Source organism: Lepidochelys kempii, chromosome 4 (genome assembly GCF_965140285.1).
Source record: "Lepidochelys kempii isolate rLepKem1 chromosome 4, rLepKem1.hap1, whole genome shotgun sequence".
NCBI classification, from domain to species: Eukaryota; Metazoa; Chordata; order Testudines; family Cheloniidae; genus Lepidochelys; species Lepidochelys kempii.
In genome coordinates this window covers 140,815,483-140,837,378 of record NC_136383.1, presented here as the reverse complement: position 1 = coordinate 140,837,378, position 21,896 = coordinate 140,815,483, and the positions used below count along the sequence as shown (strand labels likewise).

General features: G+C 60.8%; 1 protein-coding gene across 4 annotated transcripts in view; it reads right to left on the bottom strand.

Moving 5' to 3' along the window:
* The window catches only part of EBF4 (EBF family member 4), a 97,806-nt gene that overhangs the window by 53,348 nt on the left and 22,562 nt on the right, over positions 1-21,896 (bottom strand). For all 4 annotated transcript variants that reach the window (XM_073343083.2, XM_073343080.2, XM_073343082.2 and 1 more), the window contains one exon: positions 20,550-20,618. In XM_073343083.2, the coding sequence (XP_073199184.2) occupies positions 20,550-20,618 (69 nt within the window). The remainder of the gene's footprint in view (positions 1-20,549; positions 20,619-21,896) is intronic.

Below are 21,896 nucleotides of genomic sequence, written 5' to 3'. Positions count from 1 at the left end.
TTGTTCTGTCATCTGCTACCACTGTCATCTGCTACCTAGATCAATCCTCTTTGGAACCCCCTTTCAGGTAGTTGAAAGCAGCTATCAAATCCCCCCTCATTCTTCTCTTCCACAGACTAAACAATCCCAGTTCCCTCAGCCTCTCCGCATAAGTCATGTGTTCCAGTCCCCTAATCATTTTTGTTGCCCTCCGCTGGACTCTTTCCAATTTTTCCACATCCTTCTTGTAGTGTGGGGCCCAAAACTGGACACAGTACTCCGGGTGAGGCCTCACCAATGTCGAATAGAGGGGAACGATCACATCCCTCGATCTGCTGGCAATGCCCCTACTTATACATCCCAAAATGCCATTGGCCTTCTTGGCAACAAGGGCACACTGCTGACTCATATCCAGCTTCTCATCCACTGTCACCCCTAGGTCCTTTTCTGCAGAACTGCTGCCGAGCCATTCGGTCCCTAGTCTGTAGCGGTGCATGGGATTCTCCCGTCCTTAGTGCAGGACCCTGCACTTGTCCTTGTTGAACCTCCTCAGATTTCTTTTGGCCCAATCCTCTAATTTGTCTAGGGCCCTCTGTGTCCTATCCCGAGGGCCGTACACCAGACGGGGCAGGGAGCCCTTGGCACCCGAGGGCCGTACACCAGACGGGGCAGGGAGGTCTGGGCACCCGAGGGCCGTACACCAGACGGGGCAGGGAGCCCTTGGCACCAGAGGGCCGTACACCAGACAGGGCAGGGAGGTCTGGGCACCCGAGGGCCGTACACCAGACGGGGCAGGGAGGTCTGGGCACCCGAGGGCCGTACACCAGACGGGGCAGGGAGGTCTGGGCACCCGAGGGCCGTACACCAGACGGGGCAGGGAGCCCTTGGCACCAGAGGGCCGTACACCAGACGGGGCAGGGAGGTCTGGGCACCAGAGGGCCGTACACCAGACAGGGCAGGGAGGTCTGGGCACCCGAGGGCCGTACACCAGACGGGGCAGGGAGCGCGACATTCTGATCTTCCAGCCTGGGAAAGGCCGTAGGAGCCACTGTTCTAGGAGCCGAGGGCAAGTCATCCCTCCCACCGCCACCACTCCGGAGTGTCTGACGCTTCGCCCCTAACCACAGCATCAGCACCGTGTCCCGTGTCCAGTCCGTGGGCATCTGGGGGTGCGTCAGATCTTCCCCAACTCCCCTCCCTAGTGCCAGCCCGCGGGACTCAGTGGTCTGGCGGCTCCCTGCATGTCTGGCATCCCACTGCCTGATAGGCCCACGTCCCTCCCTGGGACAAGTCAGGGAAGGAGGAACCCAGCAGAGGATACGCCAGTGGGAGCCTGGACAGATCACTCCAAAGAGACATCCGGCCTGGGCCAGCAGCAGCCAGCTGCCTCCCACGGGCGGAGCCCAGCCGCACCCCGGGGTGAAAGCCGGGCTCCACTGACGTCAGAGGCAAAGCTCCCTGGGACCCTCCGAGCCCGAGTGCCCAGTGGCTTCGGGGCACTGTCTGCCCTCAGACCCAGCCCACTCTCTGCCCCCAACACACGGCTGTCATGGCCGCTGTGCAAAGGGTGCCGTGCGCTCTGCCAGGAGCGCTAAGGACAGGCCGGGTCTGAACATCGCTGTGCAAGGCGGGTGTTCATGGTGACGTGTTGCCACTACAACCCTCAGGGCAGGCAGCCGGGCCTCGGGACAGGGCTGCCTAGCCAAAGGAATCTGGCTTTACCCCGGTTTCCACGTTAGCCGTAAACAAGCCAGGGAGCTAACCCAGCAGGGGCTGTCCCGGGCGGGCCTGAACTCGGGAGGCAGAGACGTGCCATGGCATCTGCACCCAGGGAGACGAAGGAGATGGAGCCCCCAGGAGGCCTCCCTGACTGAGACAAAACCATCCCGTTGGGGATACGAGGGACAGAGAGACTGCCTTTACCCTCCACCTTGGCCGACACGGGAACTAAGCGACTTGTTCTCTGGGATGGGGCCTGGCCAGGCCGGTGAAAGCTGGAAAAGAGCCTGGGGGTGAGAGAAACCGTTGAGGACAAAGACTGGGTCTGCTAGGTTACGTTTTCGATGTGTGTAACCACCACTGGCTTTCTCCTCGTTACCTGGGATCACTTCACCCCGTGGCCAGGCCGGGGTGTTTTCCTGTCTCTGTACAGGTGGCTCTGGGAGGGCCCAGCATGGGGCCGGTCCCTGCAGGACAGCGACTGGGGGTGAATTTGGGGCTGGAGGAATCAGAGGCTGGCCTGCCAGGAGTACCCAGGCTGGGCAGAGCCAGGGTGAGGCTGCCGGCTGCCAGGCTCAGAGCTTGAAATGTAAGCGGCCATAAGGGCAGAGGGACTATTAGATCATCCGCTCTGACCCCCTGCATAGCCAGGGCCATTACACCGCACCCCGCTGCCCCTGTTGGAGCCCAGTCACTTTGGCTAGCACGTCTCCCAGGAATGCAGCCAGCCTTGATTCCCCCACTGCCCTCGGCCCAATGGTGAATCAGCCTCAATGTGAAAAATGTCTGTCTCTTTCTGACTGGAGTGTGTCTGGCTTCAGCTTCCAGCCCTCGGGTCTTGTTCTGCCTCTCTCTGCTAGATTACAGAGCCCGCTAGAGCAACGAAGCCAACAAGGGAATGCTCAGCAGCGCAGAAGACGGAATTTACACAGGAGCTGGGCCTAGACTGTGGAACTCCCTGCCACTAGAAAGAAGAGGCCACAGCCTGTGAAGACCCAAATGGCTCATTCCTTTCTTCAATAAATTCTTCACACCCAGACACACCCATTCCTCCCTCAGACACACCCAGCCCCCCTTCCCACAGCCCCACCCAGATGAACCGGAGAAGCCTCTCTGAACTAAGTAAGTTGTTTCACTTGCGAACTCGGGAGGGAGGGAGAGATGGTTATTTCGGCTATTTCGAAGGCTAGGGGCTGTTCAGACCCTGCTGTGACAGGGCCAGAGAGTTATCTATGGCACGAATGGAGGAAGTCACAAGCTACTGCTTACTGGCGTTACTCAAATGGCAGGAGCCCTGACAACGCATGGGGTGATTTCCCAGCCCAGCGGACGACGCAGGTTCTGCCCCAGCGGGCGCCTGATACAAAGTACCCCTAGAACAACGCCATCCACGACCAGCCGCCCAGAGACGGCTTTTCAGCTCCCATAGCAAGTCACAGCGAGCGTCGCACATGGAGACGACAGGGCCCGCTGGCCTCTCGCCCCCTCCGGCCCCTGCAGCGTTACTCGGCTTGGCCCGGCTCCCGGGACTCTCGCCCACGCCCTTGGGTTCCTGGTCTCCATTACCCTTCCTTCGGCCCATCCCCTCGCTCTGAGCTGGGCCCACTTCATCATGCCCAGTGCCCTCCCGGGCCGGTGCCCGCGCAAGTCGTCAGCTGAGCCCTCTGCCACGTGGGCTGGAGCCGCCCGGAGAGGACAGGAGCCAGCTCTCTTGTCCCTGGCTAAGGCTGGGTCTCGCCCACGCCCCCGGGGCAGCAGTGTTGGAGCAGACAGCGGGCCACAGGCCGACCCTGCGCTCCTCTGCCCTGCCGCCTGCCAGACAGCCCAGGAATGGACGCAGTGTCCCGGGTGCGGGCACCACCCATCGCACACCGAGGGTCTCTCACCTGCCAGCTCCGTGGGGCGAGAGCCCCGCACAAGCCACTGCTGCAGCTGCCATATCCCACTGCAGACTCAGACCTAGCCGCTTGTCTCCCCCGAGCACGCTCCCCGTCCACTCCCTCTAATGGGCCCTCCAGCCTCCTGTTTCCCCAGACAGCCCAGCCCGGCTCCCCTCCGTTCGAGGGCACTGAGCCACTGGGCTCCTTTGTGCAGGGGATGAAATGCAGTGGCAGGGAAGGCAGGTTCTGTTTGCACAGGCTGGGAAAAGCCAGTTTGTCTCCTGGCACTCTCAGCACAATGCTCCCTGCAGGAACAATAGCTCCCAGCCGGCCCCTCACGGGCGCCTTTGGCTTAAAGGTGCCCTGTCACCTCACTCTCCGCTAAAGGGGTGGGCAGGCACGACAGCGGAGGGGCCGGATCTGCTCCTGCCCTTGCCCTGGTTAAGTGCTCTGACCGCACAGAGCCCCGTCTGCCACAGCCCATTCCCCCGTCTCTGGGAGCCCTGCCCCGGCACTGACCCCTCCGGCCACGCTGGCCCAAAGAGGCAGCCTGCCCGGGGCTCCGTGGCCAGCGCAGGGGAGGCTCGCTGGTGCCTGGGCAGCTCTTTTGGCTTTGGCTACGTGCTACAAACCTGCGCTGACGGGGGCAATGTAAACCCAGGGCTCAGACCCAATCTCTGTTCCCCCTGGGTGCTTCCACAGAGCTCCCCTGGATTCATGCCAGGGCAACAGAGGGCAGGGGTTGAGCGGATGGAAGGGGAGGATCAGGTAGATAGACAGACAGACGTGCATAGGGACAGCCAGCCAGCCAGAGTGCCCTCCCCAGGACGACCCACAACCTCCCTGTCCAAACCACCCTCCCCAGCCCCCCGAGGGGGCTGCATTTGCTCCCCACACTGGGGCTCCAGGGGTTAAGGCGGGTGGTGGAGGGGAGTATGAAAGGCCGGAGCACACAATGGGTGTGTGGACTGGCTGTAATGGGTTTGATTCTTCTCCTTCTAATCTTGTCTGCTGCCCTGTCAGCCCCTTTTCTCTCCTCCCAGCTGCTGGCTCCCTGGCTGCTGGTGGAGTGACAGGCAGTGTCCCCGCTGCTCCAGCCTCAACAGGACACATCAGATGCTATCGAGGCAGACAAAACCCGGAGAAATGTCACCGCGCTATCAGGGCTCCCCCATCACCGCTGGGAAGGGCCTTTCTTCCCAGCCCATTCTCCAGCCCTCGGAGGGGGACGGGGGGAAGGAGGTAGACAGGTGATTGTTATTGCACACAGACGTGACAGCACACACTCACTAACACGCATGCACACAAGGACCCAGCCACACAACAGGCTCACACACCATGGAAATTGATCTGAAATCAACAGGCTGAAAGTCAAAGAAAGACAAGGGCAAAGTACTTCACGTGGGGAGGGGAAACGAAACGCCCAGCTCCCAAACGGGGACGAAGTGCCAAGCCGGCTGTTTCGCTGGAGAGGAGCAGGGGATTCTAGTGGATCACAGACGGAGCATGAGCCAACAGGGTGATGCTGTTCCACAAAAGGCCAATATATTCTGAGGTGTATTAACAGGAGTGCCGTACGGCAGACCCAGGGGGTCATTGTCCTGCTCCGCTCGGCATGGGGAGGCCTCAGCTGGAGTCCAGTGTCCAGGTCTGAGTGCCACTCTTTAGGAAAAACAACAAGGAGTCTGGTGGCACCTTAAAGACTAACAGATTTATTTGAGCATAAGCTTTCGTGGGTAAAAACCCCACTTCTTCAGATGCCCTTTTCAGGACAGATGTGGACAAAGTGGAGAGAGTCCAGAGGACAGCAACGAAAGGGAGAAAGGTTTCAAAAAGCTGCCCTCTGACTGCCCGAGCTGGGACTGGGTGACGGGACGGATCACTCGCTAATTGCCCTGTTCTGTCCATTCCCTCTGGGGCACCTGGCATCGGCCACTGTCAGAAGACAGGACACTGGGCTAGACGGACCTTTGGTCTGACCCAGTCTGGCCGTTCTAAGGTTAAAAAAACTAGATGTTTAGTCTTGAGGAAAGACAGAGGGGGACCTGATCCCAGTCTCAGGTATATTAAGGGCTGTTATAAAGGGGACGGAGATCATTTGTTCTCTATGTCCACTGCAGGCAGGACAGGAAGCAATGGGCTTAATCTGTAGCCAGGGAGATTTGGGTCAGATACTGGGAAAAACTCGTTAAGCTCTAGCCCAGGCGTGTGTCTAAGGGAGGCTGAGGAATCCCGGCCTTGGAGGTTTGCAAGAACAGCTGGACAGGCGCCTGCCAGGGCTGGGCTAGGCGCATTCGGTCCTGCCCCAGGACTTGAGCATCTCCCAGGGTCCCACATGTCTATGATTCCAGGTGCGCGCTCGCTCACACCCGCTAACATCACACCCCAGACACACGTATACACCGACTCCTGAAGCCACACCGAGACCCCCCCCCGACAACGCCCCCCCGCTGACAGTCCGAACCCCAACAGCGGCGACTGCCGGCCTCACCATGGCCACCCGCAGAAAGGCCGCGGCATTTGCTCCGGCACTGTCCCTGGCTGCAGCCCCCAGGTCGCAGTGAGCCCAGCGGGTGCCCCCCCGGACCGCCTGTGACGGACCAGCCTGGGGAGAGCTACTGGGAACAGTGCCGGGCGGGAGGGTGTGTGTGCATAGGCCCAGACGTGGGGTCACAGCTCACCCCCTGGGCCCACCTCTTGGCCCTTCTGTTTCCTACCGCAGGGCGGATGCAGTGCATGCAGGGCTGGGGGGCCTAGTGCACTCGAACAGACTCCATCCCCGGCCCGCCGGGGTGACCATGAAGTGACCCACCAAGGTGCCCACCAGTGCCTTTACCAGAGTGGGCAAGCAGAGGATTTCTGCACCCACTGGCCACGGCGCACCAACCCCGGCACACAGCGGGAGGGGTCCACCTTCCCCTGACGTATCCACTGCTGGCCAGGTCGGGGTTACCAGATAATATGGGCACTGCTCTGTCCTGATTGGCCAGGAAGGGGGAATCCCACTGTAGATGGGCCAATGGTCAGTCCTGATTTGCCAGGGATCCCGCCGGAGCTGGGCCAATGGTTTGTTCTGATTTGGCCAGGGAGAGGGGATCCCGCTGGCGCAGTGTTTTCTCCAGGAATTGAAATTGGGGGGGGGGGGATTCGAATTTATGGGGGGAGGTGGTCAGGGCCGATGAGGGGTGAGACCGTGAGGGTGAAGGTGGCCCTATGGCACTGTGACGAAGTGGGACAGTTCTTAATGTTTCCTCTGAATACTGTAGGGGTGCCTCAGTTTCCCCTATACATTTCTTAAGTCACTAGGGGGTGGGATAAGGGGGTGTAATTGTTGCAGAGCAAAGGGCCAGGGTACATAAATGGCCAACACTCTGCCTCCTGCCAACTGATGGCCTGGGCCCTTCCCCCCTGCAAGGTGAGAGCTAAAGGGCTGGAGAACAAAGGCATCAGGTGGCCTCCTGGCCCCGGAACGGGGAAAGCCCAGAGGAGGAGGGGGTGGAGGGTGAGTCAGTTGGGGGCTGGCTGAGGATGTGGAGTGAAGTGCAGACGTGGTTGTCTGGCTCACTGCCCCCCAAAATGGACCCGGCTGAGGGTTCCTGTTCTCTGCACCTACAAGCTCTGGTTTAGACCATGTTCCGGTCGTCTAATAAACCTCTGTTTTACTGGCTGGCTGAGAGTCATGTCTGACTGCGCAGTTAGGGGGCTTCCTCTGGCTTCCCCAGGAGCCCCACCTGAGCGGACTCACTGTGGGAAGCGCAGGGAGGGCAGAGGATGCTGAATGCTCCGAGGTCAGACCCAGGAAGGTGGAAGCTGTGTGAGCTGTGTGTCCTGCAGACAGGCTGCTCACAGGAAGGAGACTTCCCCAGAGTCCTGACTGGCTTCATGGGGAGCAGTTCCAGAGCATCACCCTGGTGACTCCGTGACAGGCACCATAGTAAAAACTGAAAAATGTTTCATGACCATTTAATTAGATTTAACTCATGTTTTAAAATCATCGCACAAATTAAAGTTGGCTATTCAAGCCTTCTATGAAGCATGACATCTACATCCTTCTTGGTTTCTTGTTATAATTTTGCACAACTCTGTTAATGAACTTCTCGAATGCAATGTGTTCATCTTTGGTGGCTTCTCGTGTGTCCGGTACTTCCATTCCTTCAGTTGCTAGGCTCATTAGATCATTCACAGGATCAGGCAGAAGGTGACGTCTTTCAGAGCACAAAATTCTATTCAATGCGGCAAAAGAACGGTCGACTGTCGCTGTTGTGACTGGGAGCCGCAAGAGATGAATTCCTGCTTCTTCCAGCCCAGGAAACAGAGCACAAAGATCCGTCCGAGCCACTAGCGATGATGAAAAAGAAGTTGAAGTCAAATCTTTATCCATTCGTCGTATGATATTCCACTCTGTGTTCAAATTCTCTGTTCTGTCCTGAGCACACGGCAGCCCCGTTGCTGGCAGTGCCTCACTCCACTCAGCTGTCGGTGTTTTATAGGACAGGGATCTGTAAAAGCTACGTAGAGGGTGAGTAGAATCTAGAAGTCGCTGTTGTTGATTTTTAAGAATCAAGTCTGTGGACTTTTCCAGTTGTCTTAACAAACACTTCTTGTCCTCTCCACTTAAGGATTCAATATAAATGCCTTCATTCGTCAACTTCTGGACTGAAGTCTTTGCTTCTTCCAGTACGTTTTCAGTGGATAGCTCTCTGATTGATCCAAATGTAGCTTCTCTTGCTGGACAAAGATCTGCTACTGTTGTAGCAGATGCCTGGACGGCATTGTTTAATGACCCAAGTGGTTTCAAGAATAGACTTGCAAGAGAGAGAATGGCAATAGTCTTCTCTGAACGTAGTAGCAAAAGCAATCCACCAGCCTCACTACTTAGATCCATCCCATCTTGGTAGATACTTTCCAAAGCCAGTAATAATGGCTGGAGTGATTTTAAGACAACAGCAAAGAATCACTCATGAGAAAGCCAGAGGGTTTTCCCAGGTTGGACTAATTTGAACTTCAGTCCCAGTGTATCTTCTATATTTTCCAAGATATTCAGTCTTTTTGGACTCTTGCTGAAAAAAGAATAGAAGGAAGACATTCCATTTATAGCTTTTGTAATGTCTTTTGAAGAGTCTGCAGCTCGTACTAGCGCTAGGTGGAGTAGATGGCCTCTGCAGGGTGGATAGGAGAGACCAGGGTTACACTTTTCTCTGAGCAAAGCTTGTGCTCCACCACGTCTTCCAGAGAAGTTTGCAGCTCCATCCAATGCACAAGCAGCCATCTCTTTGGGATCCAGTTGACAAGCATTTAACTCTTCTAAGATGTGGGTTGTCACAGATGCAGCCGATGTGTCTTCTATAACTTGAACATCTAGAAATGCATCAACTGGCCTTCCCCTGACATCAAGATAACGTACACAATGACTTAATTCTTGATGACCATTTGCAATGGTGCATTCATCAGCCAGGTATGCACACTTTTCAAATGTGGTGACAGAGGTCTTCACTTTTTCAGCTGTTGAGTTTTTCACTGTTGCACCACATACGTCTAGCCAGTCAGCTGAGTTTTTTGCAGAAAGACAGTGAGCATTTGCTGGTCGTGTTCGGAACCAGTGTTCAACTTCAGGATGAACAAGTGACCATGCACTTAGCATTGGCCTCCAGTTTGCAGTGTGTGGTGTCTCTTGCTTAAATAGAAAGGACAATGCCACAGCCACGTTTGTTCGCATGAATGGTGTTGTGTCTCCAGCATTCTTAACAGCCTCATTAGCACACACCGGTGTTGTCCTGGGTCAGTGGAGACTCAGAGTTCAGAGGTGCTTTCACATGAGTTCACCTCCCAGGTGGGCAGCAAGAAGGCCCCTCGCTCATTCCTCCAGCTGCTCACTGTTCACTCTGGCCACTGCTGTTCATTGTGCCACCGTTCACTCCTTCGCTCTGTTGGAGTAATGGTCTCAAGTTGCAGTGGGGGAGGTCTAGGTTGGATATTAGGAAAAACTTTTTTCACTAGGAGGGTGGTGAAACACTGGAATGCGTTACCTAGGGAGGTGGTGGAATCTCCTTCCTTAGAGGTTTTTAAGGTCAGGCTTGACAAAGCCCTGGCTGGGATGATTTAGTTGGGGATGGGTCCTGCTTTGAGCAGGGGGTTGGACTAGATGACCTCCCGAGGTCCCTTCCAACCCTGATAGTCTATATTCTATGACTCTGTGGCCCATGGCCCTGCGCCGTCACCTTCGGCTGCCACCTGCCCCTGTGACCTCTGCCAGTGGGTCTCTGGAGGTTCCATCGGCTCCCAGTGGTTTCAGCCGAGCTCGCAGTGGGGGAACCTCGCTGCGGGTGCAGGCTGGGCCGTCTCTGCCACAGAAACACGGTCCCACCGCCGGTCTGAGCTCTTAGACCTGATTTCAGCTATAGCAGGGGTCACTTAGCAGAACAAAAGACTCTCTATGGAGCCTGATCAGCTCTGTCTTTAAACAGTGGAGAGGGCAGGTCAAATCGTACTTGTGACTCAGGCAGACCATCAAGCAAAACACCTGTCCCCACCCTCCCTCCCGCTCGATGCCCTCAGTCAGCAGAGGCTACGTCCAGTTCTACTGCCCTTTACTCCTGCAATAAGAACAACCCCATTTCATCCCCCCTCACACCCCGCATCCAAGTGATGTGTAACCCCACCCCAGCCCAAATCTATCACTTGGGCAACGCAGCTCTGTTTGCTGGTTACCTGGGTAGATTAGGTGTGAATGTAAATACAATCTGGTCCTGGAGCCTTTCCCCCCAGCCCCAGCTCATCACTAGCTGTCAGGGAGAGCTCCTTTCGACTTTGCTTACAAATCATCACCTGAAATTGTGAGGTTGGCCAACATCACCGAAATGAAGGCAGTGACGTGGTCATAAAAACAACAGCTGTGTAAGGAAGCTGGTCTCTGTTCATACTTTTCAAATCTATTACACCTCTTCAGATACACGTATTTTATCATACACTGTGTATGCTTTTAAAGTGTGTATTAATGTTTCCATTTCAATTCAGATGTCCAAACAATCACTAAATTGGCAACACTGCATGTAACTAGTTCCCAAAATTGGGGTGGGGGGAGGTGTTGGGGAAATTCGGGGGTGTGTGTGGGGAAATCCCTGCGCTGGAGCTGGGCCAGTGGTCCATCCTGATTGGCAAGGGAGGGCGGATCCCACTGGAGATGGGCCAATGGTCTGTCCTGATTGGCCAGGGCGGGGAGATCCCGCTGGAGCTGGGCTGATGTCTGGCCCAGCATGGCACTGCCGTGTTCCTGAATTGCTAGGGATGGGAAGAAAAGGAGGGTTCTCCCTGGATTCCCCTGTTCTGATGTAAAGGGCAGAAAAAGCCCTGGTGCCCCCCACTGGCGGGGACGGGGCTCCCCAGAGAAGGAGCTCAGTGTCTGACCCAGCGACCAGCCCGAATGGCTCAGAGCCAGCATCCCCTGACCTCAACTGGCTGTTCCGGGTCCCTACATCCCACCCGTCCCCACAGAGGAAGGCTGTCCCCCGCTGCCCCACAGGAGGGGTACGGTCTCTCCCAGGAGCAGGACGCTCGCGGCCCAGCCCAAGCAGCGTTTGGGGTGCACAGGCATGGGGGGGTGCACTCTCCCCTTCACCTGGCCGCCATGGTCCCAGCTGCACGGACCAGTCCTGGTGCCAAGGGACAGAGAACGGTGATTTGCATGTGCAATTAGCTAACGAGCTCTCTTCCCTTCGTCGGCACATCTGGCTCCCGGCATCACACCTCATTTCTCAAACTGACAGCTGGGCTCCTATCGCTCTCCCACAATGCACCCTGGCACCCACAAAATTAATTGTAAGCCTTCCCTTTTCTGCTCTGCACGTCCTCCCCCTGCCCCCCCCCCCCGGCTCTCCCCCTCACCTTGAGCTCTTCCCTGCAGGGAGCCAGAGGTAGCGTGGCCCTGACCACCGGGGGCCATCGGGGGTCCCCAGGCACGTTCCTTCCAGAGCTGAAGTGTTAACCCTGGTGTCCAGCCCACCACAGCCGGCTGCCCTCAGACAGCCCCTACTGTCTCACTGGACACAGGATTCCACCTCGCTACCTCTCCTACACCGCTGAGTGGCACCTCTGGGCAGCGGTTGCCACCCCCCAGAGCTAGCCGCATTGCCGAGGCCGGTGAAGATACCTGTGTATAACTCCTGCTCAGGTCCGTTCACTGGGCCCTGCAGGGTGACAGGTCCGATGCTGATAGAATGGAATTGTTTTAGGGAACTACAGGCTACGGGCCAGCAGGACCAGCTCTCCCCCCACCGGCCCCGTCCCAGGAGCATCCCTGGTCAGAGACACTGAATATTTTTTATAGTGGGGCTGCTGAAAGCCAGCGAAACTGGCCCCAAACTTTTTACCCTCAGACAGGGGTAAGGGGGCCGGGGTTGGGGCCACAGCTGGGACCCTGGGCGCAGAGCCGGAAGCCAAGGCCTGGAACAGAACCTTGGGCATGGGGCTGGCAGCTGTGACCCCAAGTATGAGGTCAGGAGCAGAGCCCCCAGTGCATGCCAGAGGTGCTGCGGCTCCCCCCTGCACCCCCAGTTCCCGCGCCTATGTCCCGGGTCCCAGCACACATTCCCTGGCTACTGCAGCACTGCGGAACCGGAGAGTCAGGGTGCAGCAAAGACACCCCGGACTCTGGTGGGGGGTGGGCCCCTCTACCCTTCCCAAAGCGCGTTCCCCAGCTTGCAGGGATGGAACTGTCCCCCCCTCCACAACGGGAGCTGAAGCACATGGCTGTTACCTGCAGGGATCGCCACCTCCTCGCCTCCCGTGCGGCGCCTGGGGAAGCGGGGATGCAATGCCGAGCCCGTCTGGGACAGCTGTGGGGATCGAACCCAAGAGCTCTGGGAGCAAATGCACAAGGCTTTCCTGCCTGCATGGAAGGACCGGGTGTGTTAGCCAGCAGGAGGGTCAGAAACCTCTTACAGACTGGGAAAGGTCCCTCAGAGGTCCGTTCCACATATGGACCATCACTTGTAACGACTGGGTGAGCGGCTTGCGGGGATCTACAAGCATGAGGCTTCCCCACCTGAACGCCAGGGCCAGCCCTCCTGGGCAAACCTCTCTGCACGCTCTACCACTAGACAGGGCAGAGAGCCCCACCCTGTTAGCCTGGGCTGGCAGGGGTCAGAGCAGTGGCCCATCCAGTCTCCTGCCTCCACCAGAGGCCAGTGACCAATGAGTCAGCGGAAGAAATGCCACTGGTGACCATTACAGAACCACCTGCCCACAGAACATCAGAACGTCCAGACTGGGTCGGACCAAAGGTCCATCCAGCCCAATCTCCTGTCCTCTGATGGTGGCCAGTGCCGGGTGCCCCAGAGGGAATGAACAGAACAGGGAATCATCAAATGACCCATCCCCTTGCTAATGGCAAACAGGCTAGGGGGACACAGAGCCCGGGGCTGCCTCCCTGACCGTCTTGGCTAAAGCCCTGATCATCTCAGAGAAATTCTCTGCTCATACCTGGGTGGCAGGGCTGCCTCGTGGGCTGGAGGAGGCAGATTTCGAGCACCTACCACTGGGGATGTTCTCGTTCTCCAGGCAATGCCACGTCTCTCGACAAAGCTGACGGAGCTCTTGGCTGCGGCGCTCTCTCCTGGCAGCTCAGGCTCACCGGGGAGAAGAGCAGGTCCCTGCAGCTATTTGAGAGTTACGGATTTTCGGCTCCATTGACGGCGCTTGTATTCAGAGTGCCCCCGTCTCCCCCCTCGTTCTGCGCGCCAGGATCATGGCAGCATGTCTTCACAGAGCAGTAGCACCAGGCAGTGCCGCACCCGCAGGGAGAGACCGTCCCTGCCCCGAGCAGTGTCCTACCGGCATTGACAGGCCAGAGAAGCAATGGGCGGGGTGTCAGCCAGCAGAGCCAGGAACCGACCCCAGCTCTTCTGAGCACCAGCCTGCTGCCCTGCCCATTGGGCCCTGCTGCCTATCAGGTCCCCTCCGAGTTTTCTCCTCCCTGGACTGCACAGGGAAACCTGCTACTGCCTGAAAAGAAACCGCATCATGCCAGGCTCTGGGAGAACGCTGCAGATACAAGCCTCGGAGAAACCGCCGCACGGGAAAAACACAAAGCAAAAGACAGGTCAGAGCACTGCGAAAAGGGAAATCGAGGAAGGAGACAAGGACGGGGGAAACGCTGCACGTGATGATCGGCAATTCCCCCAGCAGGGGGTTACATTGTACTGTCTGCTAGACTGCTGTATAACGCAGGAGGGAGGGGTAACTTTCGAGCACCCTTCCCCATGCTCAGTAGCACCGTACTCCACAAGCAGGGGAACTAGGGTGCTCAGAACAAGGTGTTATTTTAGTCCAGGAAGAACCCAGCCCATCGCCTTGGCTTTTTCCTGCCCTTTGATTGTTTACCCTTAAAATTCCCTTAACAAAGTTTTTGTCTGGGTGGAATTGCCTCGGTTGTTTAAAAGGAACACTCCAGAACGGGTCACTAGTGGCTAGACCCTCCCGGAACAGTGACACAGCTTAGGACATCAGCAGGGACAACGGCTTTCCCACGGCTCGCTTTGGAGCCGGTCAGATTTTGTCTTCCAGCATACACAGGTTCCTGTCCCAGGCACTGCACACCCACACCACAGCAGCTGAACGAGCCAGGCACGTATGCCCAACACAGCCCCCTTTCGCCGTGCACGTCACTGCATGGGTCCTAATTCCGTCAAATCCAAACCTGTTAGCACCCAGACATTCACAGACGCTCCTCCCCAGGGAGCCAATTTTTAACTTTCGCCCTTTGGCTTTAAAGGTGGCCAAAAAAAAAAAAAAAAAGGGTTGCAGGAGGGTTTTTTGGCAAGGGGGAAAGTGTGCGTGTGTTTTGGGTTTGTTTGTTGTGTGGCTTTTTGGTCATTTTATTCTTACTCAAAAACAGCTAAACTGTTTGTACCCAAATTTTCCAGAAATATACACCCGTGAGCAGAATCCAAACAAGGGAAATTTCAGCCTGCAAGTTCAGCTCTTCAGAAAGCTATGTGGGACTGCAAACAGGCGAGTCTGAGGGACACAGTTGGGCACCCTCAGTAATTCCCTGGGCGGTTGGACCAGGGCTACCCAGGTACGGTCGTCTCCTCTGAGGGTTCTGTATTTGAGTCTCTTTGATCACATTAAGTCATTTGACAGGGGTCACCTGGGATTATACAAAAGAAACTAAATATTCCAAGGACCCCACCTTCAGTGCCGCTGGGGGGTTCAGGGCCAGAGACCATCTAGGTCCCAAAAGTCTGAGTCAGAGTGCTGGGTGCCTCAGGGAATTGGAGTTGGCTACAAAGCCGTTAGCCCAACCCATCCCACGGCGGCTGGGGCTGAAAGTCATTGCCTTCTCACAAGTGGTGAGGCAGCTCACGTGCAATGAGTCTGGGGGGCCTCAGCCAAGTTCCTAGTGGACAAGTCTCTGCTTTGCAAAACCTGCCACTACAACTGGCCCCTTGACAGAAAAACACGGCCTGGCCTGTGCGTCTCAGCATGCCTGCGTGTTCCCGGCATCTTCCATGAGTGGGTCCTGGCGCACGGCACGTCTGCACCTCTGTAAGGGGTGCTCTGGGCACATCGCAGGGGCATGGCAGGGTTGTGTGTGGGCATCTCGTCTTCGTGGCATGAACAAATGTGTGTTGGTGCAGCTGAGCGGGGAGTCTGCATGGCCGGGCGGTACAGGAACAGGTGTGCATGTATGATCTGCACAGGCTGCGTGTGCAAATGGCCTGTGCCAGGCATCTCTGCAGCTGCGTGGGCGCGGCGGGTTCCTGAGCCGGCGGCGTCTGGGTCCCTACGGGGCGGGGGCGGGGCGGGTTCCGAGCCGGCGGCGTCTGGGTCCCTACGGGGCAGGGCGGGTTCCGAGCCGGCGGTGTCTGGGTCCCTACGGGGCGGGGGCGGGTTCCAAGCCGGCGGCGTCTGGGTCCCTACGGGGCGGGGGCGGGGCGGGTTCCGAGCCGGTGGCGTCTGGGTCCATACGGGGCGGGGCGGGTTCCGAGCTGGCGGCGTCTGGGTCCCTACGGGGCGGGGGCGGGGCGGGTTCCGAGCCGGCGGCGTCTGGGTCCCTACGGGGCGGGGCGGGTTCCGAGCCGGCGGCGTCTGGGTCCCTACGGGGCAGGGCGGGTTCCGAGCCGGCGGCGTCTGGTTCCCTACGGGGCGGGGGCGCAGCGGGTTCCTGAGCCGGCGGCGTCTGGGTCCCTACGGGGCGGGGGCGGGGCGGGTTCCGAGCCGGCGGCGTCTGGGTCCCTACGGGGCGGGGGCGGGGCGGGTTCCGAGCCGGCGGCGTCTGGGTCCCCACGGGGCGGGGGCGGGGCAGGTTCCGAGCCGGCGGCGTCTGGGTCCCTACGGGGCGGGGGCGGGGCGGGTTCCGAGCCGGTGGCGTCTGGGTCCCTACGGGGCAGGGGCGGGTTCCGAGCCGGCGGCGTCTGGGTCCCTACGGGGCGGGGGCGGGGTGGGTTCCGAGCCGGCGGCGTCTGGGTCCCTACGGGGCAGGGGCGGGTTCCGAGCCGGCGGCGTCTGGGTCCCTACGGGGCAGGGGCGGGTTCCGAGCCGGCGGTGTCTGGGTCCCTACGGGGCGGGGCGGGTTCCGAGCCGGCCGTGTCTGGGTCCCTACGGGGCGGGGGCGGGGCGGGTTCCGAGCCGGCGGCGTCTGGGTCCCTACGGGGCGAGGGCGGGGCGGGTTCCGAGCCGGCGGCGTCTGGGTTCCTACGGGGCGAGGGCGGGGCGGGTTCCCGAGCCGGCGGCGTCTGTGTCCCTACGGGGCGGGGCGGGTTCCGAGCCGGCGGCGTCTGGGTTCCTACGGGGCGAGGGCGGGGCGGGTTCCCGAGCCGGCGGCGTCTGGGTCCCTACGGGGCGGGGGCGGGGCGGGTTCCGAGCCGGCGGCGTCTGGGTCCCTACGGGGCGGGGGCGGGGCGGGTTCTGAGCCGGCGGCGTCTGGGTCCCTACGGGGCGGGGGCGGGGCGGGTTCCGAGCCGGCGGCGTCTGGGTCCATACGGGGCGGGGCGGGTTCCGAGCCGGCGGCGTCTGGGTCCCTACGGGGCGGGGGCGGGGCGGGGCGGGTTCCGAGCCGGCATCGTCTGGGTCCCTACGGGGTGGGGGCGGGGCGGGTTCCGAGCCGGCGGCGTCTGGGTCCCTACGGGGCGAGGGCGGGGCAGGTTCCTGAGCCGGCGGCGTCTGGGTCCCTACGGGGCGGGGGCGGGGCGGGTTCCGAGCCGGCGGCGTCTGGGTCCCTACGGGGCGGGGGCGGGGCGGGTTCCGAGCCGGCCGTGTCTGGGTCCCTACGGGGCGGGGGCGGGGCGGGTTCCGAGCCGGCCGTGTCTGGGTCCCTACGGGGCGGGGCGCGGCGGGTTGTGTGACGTTTGTGTGGGCAAGGCTTAGCTATGTCTGGACGGGGGGGGCCGGGGGTGTCTGGTCGGTGTCTCTGTGTGTGTCGCGTGGATGCCGTGTCTGTGTCCGGGCGTGTCTTAGCCCCGCGTGGCGCGTGTCCCACGCTCGGGGGTGAGGCTGTCGTGTCCCGGGGCAGCAGGACGGCGGTGACTCACCGTCCCCATTTGGCTAATTCAAGCAGCTCCTTGTTGTTTGTGTTATTTATTTGTTTTATTTGCAGTGAAAGTGCGGCGCTGACGGCAAATGTCACTTCCACCATCTGCCGCGTCTGGCTGCCTGGCTGCCGCGAGCAGGAGGGAGGGAGCCGGGAGGGAACCTGGTTTCGAGTACGCGGCTTGTGTCCCTGCGGAAGGGGCTCCAAGCAGGCGACAAGACTGACGTCTCATCAGGCAACCCTCCCCGGGGAAACCCCCCTTGGGGGAGACACAGGCAGGGTCAGCGCCCCGAACCTCGGCTCCGGGGACTAATCCGCGCAGGGTCTGAGGGCCCTGGCTCCACCCCGCATCCGATCCAATGCAGGGCCTGACGGCCCTGGCTCCACCCCGCATCCGATCCAATGCAGGGCCTGCGGGACCTGGCTCCACACCGCATCCGATCCAATGCAGGGCCTGAGGGCCCTGGCTCCAACCCGCATCCGATCCAATGCAGGGCCTGAGGGCCCTGGCTCCACCCCGCATCCGATCCAATGCAGGGCCTGACGGCCCTGGCTCCACCCCGCATCCGATCCAATGCAGGGCCTGAGGGCCCTGGCTCCAACCCGCATCCGATCCAATGCAGGGCCTGAGGGCCCTGGCTCCAACCCGCATCCGATCCAATGCAGGGCCTGAGGGCCCTGGCTCCACCCCGCATCCGATCCAATGCAGGGCCTGAGGGCCCTGGCTCCACCCCGCATCCGATCCAATGCAGGGCCTGAGGGCCCTGGCTCCACCCCGCATCCGATCCAATGCAGGGCCTGAGGGCCCTGGCTCCAACCTGCATCCGATCCAATGCAGGGCCTGAGGGCCCTGGCTCCACCTGGATCCGATCCAATGCAGGGCCTGAGGGACCTGGCTCCACCCCGCATCCGATCCAATGCAGGGCCTGCGGGACCTGGCTCCACACCGCATCCGATCCAATGCAGGGCCTGAGGGCCCTGGCTCCAACCCGCATCCGATCCAATGCAGGGCCTGAGGGCCCTGGCTCCAACCCGCATCCGATCCAATGCAGGGCCTGAGGGCCCTGGCTCCAACCCGCATCCGATCCAATGCAGGCCCTGAGGGACCTCCCCTGACCCAAACACCCAGAACCGGGAGCTGATCTAATGCATGAACTGAGCAAGCTCACCTGGCCCAAACGCCCTTGCCGCCTCTGATTCCTAGGGTCCCGAGCACCCCTCGACAGGCTCCTGCCACAATCCCTAGCCCACGGGCCCCTCGACCGGCCAGCCAGCCCCATGCAGGCTCTGACACAGAGCCGTTGCCTTGCGTGTGGGGCAGCGAGAGGCCAGGGCGATTTACAAAGCACCACCTAATTTGCGACCAGCCGTGGCTGGGACGACACCATGAATTCAGCCCATTAGCCACTATGGAGGCAGCTGATGCTAATAGTTTGTGGTGGGGACAGGGGCTTCCTTGTCTGCCCGATTTATGGACCAGCTTCGGGCCCCAAGCCGGGGCGGGCGCAGACCCAGCCCTGCATAAAGAACCCAGGCCAAGCCTCGAAACCAGGGCTGACGCTGGCAATGCAGAGTCCCAGAGCCCCGAGGTTCCCCCGGCCCGCTCTCCGCCTCCTCTCGGGCTTCCAGGGTCCCCGGGGAGCCTGAGGCTTGGAGGCCTTTGGGGTGAGACTGTTTTAATGGGGGAATTTACAGCCCTGCTTATTCCCGGGAGGCAGGGAGCCGAGTGGGACAGATGGCAAGTGCCCCCCCCACTGCCCCTCAACCCTTCCTGCTGACCCAGGTTGGCGAGCTCCTGAGCCGTCTGGGGTCTGAATGCAGGAAGGGGCTCTGTGACCCAGGTCTCTTCCCCCGAGTCACCACCTCTCCCCGCCCCCCCGCCCCATTCACAGTAGGGGCGCACAGGTATCTGGGTGCTGCCGGGAGGCACCAGCCCCATGGCACGTCGCCTGGACGGGCCGGTTTGTTCAGAGGGAAATGGCCGCTATGCAGCATCACTGCAGCGTGGCTCTGGGCACTGCAGCCGTCCACGCAGGAAACCGGAGCTGGCAGGGGACGGTTCTGCTCCAGGGGAACACGCTGGGGACGAGACGCGGTGCACGGGGGAGTGGGGGCACCGGGAAGGGGGAGCACAGATCTGGCTCGGGCTCCCAGGCCAGCTCTCCCCTGCTGTCTGCGCTGGCCGTCAGGGAATGTCCTCGCCAAATGTCACACATGCTGGCGCCCCGTCCCCAGCACACAGCAAAGCCATGGGCCCCGAGGACGCAGCCCAGAGCTGGCGGCACTGAACAGCAACAGCGGGGACGGAACCCCGCTTCTCCTGCTGCTGCAGATAACAGAGAATCGCTGCTATTGGCAGTATAGGGCCTATGACACAGAGCAGAACAGTTCCAACAGCGTGCAGTCACACACAGAGTCTGGCTAGTCCAGTCCAGTGTCCTGTCTGATAGCAGCCTGCATCGGACACCCCAAGAAATCCCACAATGGCCAATTATGGAATAACCTGCCCCAGGGGGGTTGCATCCCAGGCCCGGAGGCGGGAGGGTGGCTGGTGTCCAGTAGCAGCAGGAGTTACATCCCCATCCCTTGCCCCCTCAATGTAACTGGGCATTCTCCTTGTCGATGCCAAGGCCTGCTCCCCTAGGATCCTGCAAAGCTCTTGGCCTCGGGGCTCTCTTGTGGCAGTGAGTTCCACAGGCCAAACGTGCTGGGTGAGAACAGACGTCCCAGCCTCTCCTGCCCAAGGGCCACTGGCCAGCTGTAACGCATTTCACTGCACAGTCCCAGGAGCGTAGGACTACATCAGCACACCCAATTTACAGCTGGGGGGACCGCGGCATGGAGCAGGGCAGTAGCCAGGCTGGACCCAGGAACTCCCAATTTCCCCATCCTGCAGTCACCCTTTCTGCACCCGGGCAGCCACGACGCCAGCGGGCAGGAGCAGACGAGGGGTTGAACGGAGCCAGACAGCGCGGGGCCCAGTCCAGGGAGGAGACAGCCACACAGCCTGGGGACCGGGGAGACGCAGCTGAGGGCATCCCGAGGCAGCGGGGGAGGGAGAGGACGGGGCTCCAGGCACCACCCCCCAGCTCAGCCAAGCCAGGTGCCCGTCAGTCTTTCGGGGCCCAAGCCTGTGCCCAGCTCCCCCCACTGGCCGTGCTGAGGGTGCTCAGCCGCTGGCGGGGTCAGGCCCCAGCACTGAGCCCCGCCTGACGGGATCCAGCCCACAGGGCCAGGACGGTCGTGGGGGAGGGAGTGCCATGGCCTGGTGGGGTGCTGGGGATGGCGTGTGGGGCCAGGACCCTGGGACAGTCTGGGGGGGTCCCATGGCCTGTCGGCGCGCTGGGGATGGTGCATGGGGACAGGACCCCAGGAGTCCCATGGCGGGGCCCGCTCACCCCACCCCACCGCTCAGCCGCTCACCCCACGTGGGGCCCGCTCACCTGTCGATGATGACGGGGTCGGAGGGCGTCTCGTTGCGGTTCCCGCAGCTCTTCTTGTCACAGCAGCGGCTGGGCCGGGGCGAGGGGGAGAGAAGTCGGGGTGAGTGGGGGAGGAGAACCTGCACCCCCAGGGCCTGGCGCCCCTCCCACCCCCAGGGACGGCTGATGGGGGCAGGGGGACAGGGTGGCCCAGGCTAGGAGCCCCCCATCCCCTTGCCTGTCCCATCTCCGTACCTCTCCCCCTCCCCCCATTCTTCCCCCTGCCCTTCCCCGCCATTCTGCCCCCCGCTTCTCCAATCCCCTTCCCCCTGACACCCCTCACGAATGCCCCCCCCCCACCAGAGCCAGGCCCGCAGCACACAGGCTCAGGCTCTGCCCCGTGGAGGGAGCATAGCCAGGACTGTGGGGAGCCTGTATGGGGCAGCACCAAGACGCCAAGACCCCTGTGGGAGGCTCCAGAGAGCTGGGGGGTGCCCTGGGGGCCAGGAGCACTGTTCCTAGGGTGGCAGCAGGTGTCTTGGTCTCCGCACAGCTCTGGGGGTGCTCTGGGGCCCTGCTGTGAGCCTGGGTGACCCACGCCCCTTCCCAGCTTGGGGGCAAAGCACCAATCGAGAGGCTCGTCTGCTGGGGGCGCTCAGACCCCCGGGTCCCCCTGCGCCCCTCTAGCTACACACCCCGAGCGCTGGGTAAGTGGGGGGGGCGTTGGTTCCCGCTCGCTGCCAGCCAGGTGGGTTTGAACCGCTGGCCCTGCAGGGAGAGGTTTTGCCCCCCACCCCCAGCCCGGCCCCCAGTCGCAGCTGCAGCCGTGGTCAGGGCTGGCTGAGGCCGGGAGCTGCGGCCTGGCCCCTGGGTCTCCAGGCACCGAAAACAGGGCTGGGATGGAGACGAGGGATAAACAACCCAGCGGGAGGCTGCCCCTATTCCCTGAGCCCCGAGATCATTAGTGAGGTTCCCGGAGATCAATTAGCTGGGAAAGCCGGTGCTGACACAGCCGCTAATTCCCACAAACACCGAGCACGAGCGCCATAAACAAGGCAGCTCTAATGGGGCACCAGGGACCATGCGGAGACGCAGCTGGGGGAGAGACGCTCCCGGCCCCGCGGGCTCACTGCCCCCCCCACCCCGCCCGCGTGCAGCCGGCCGGGAGACACGGGCCTCCAGTGCTCCAGGGCGGTGCTCCGGGCAGGGCAGCTCGGCTCTGTCGGCCTGCCAGGCACGGACGCCCCCCAGTTGCCCCCTGCCTCCCACCAACGCGCCTGTGACGAAGCGGGACTGTTCTTAATGTTTCCTCTGAATAGTGTAGGGGTGCCTCAGTTTCCCCTAGGCAGTTCTTAAGTCTCTAGGTGG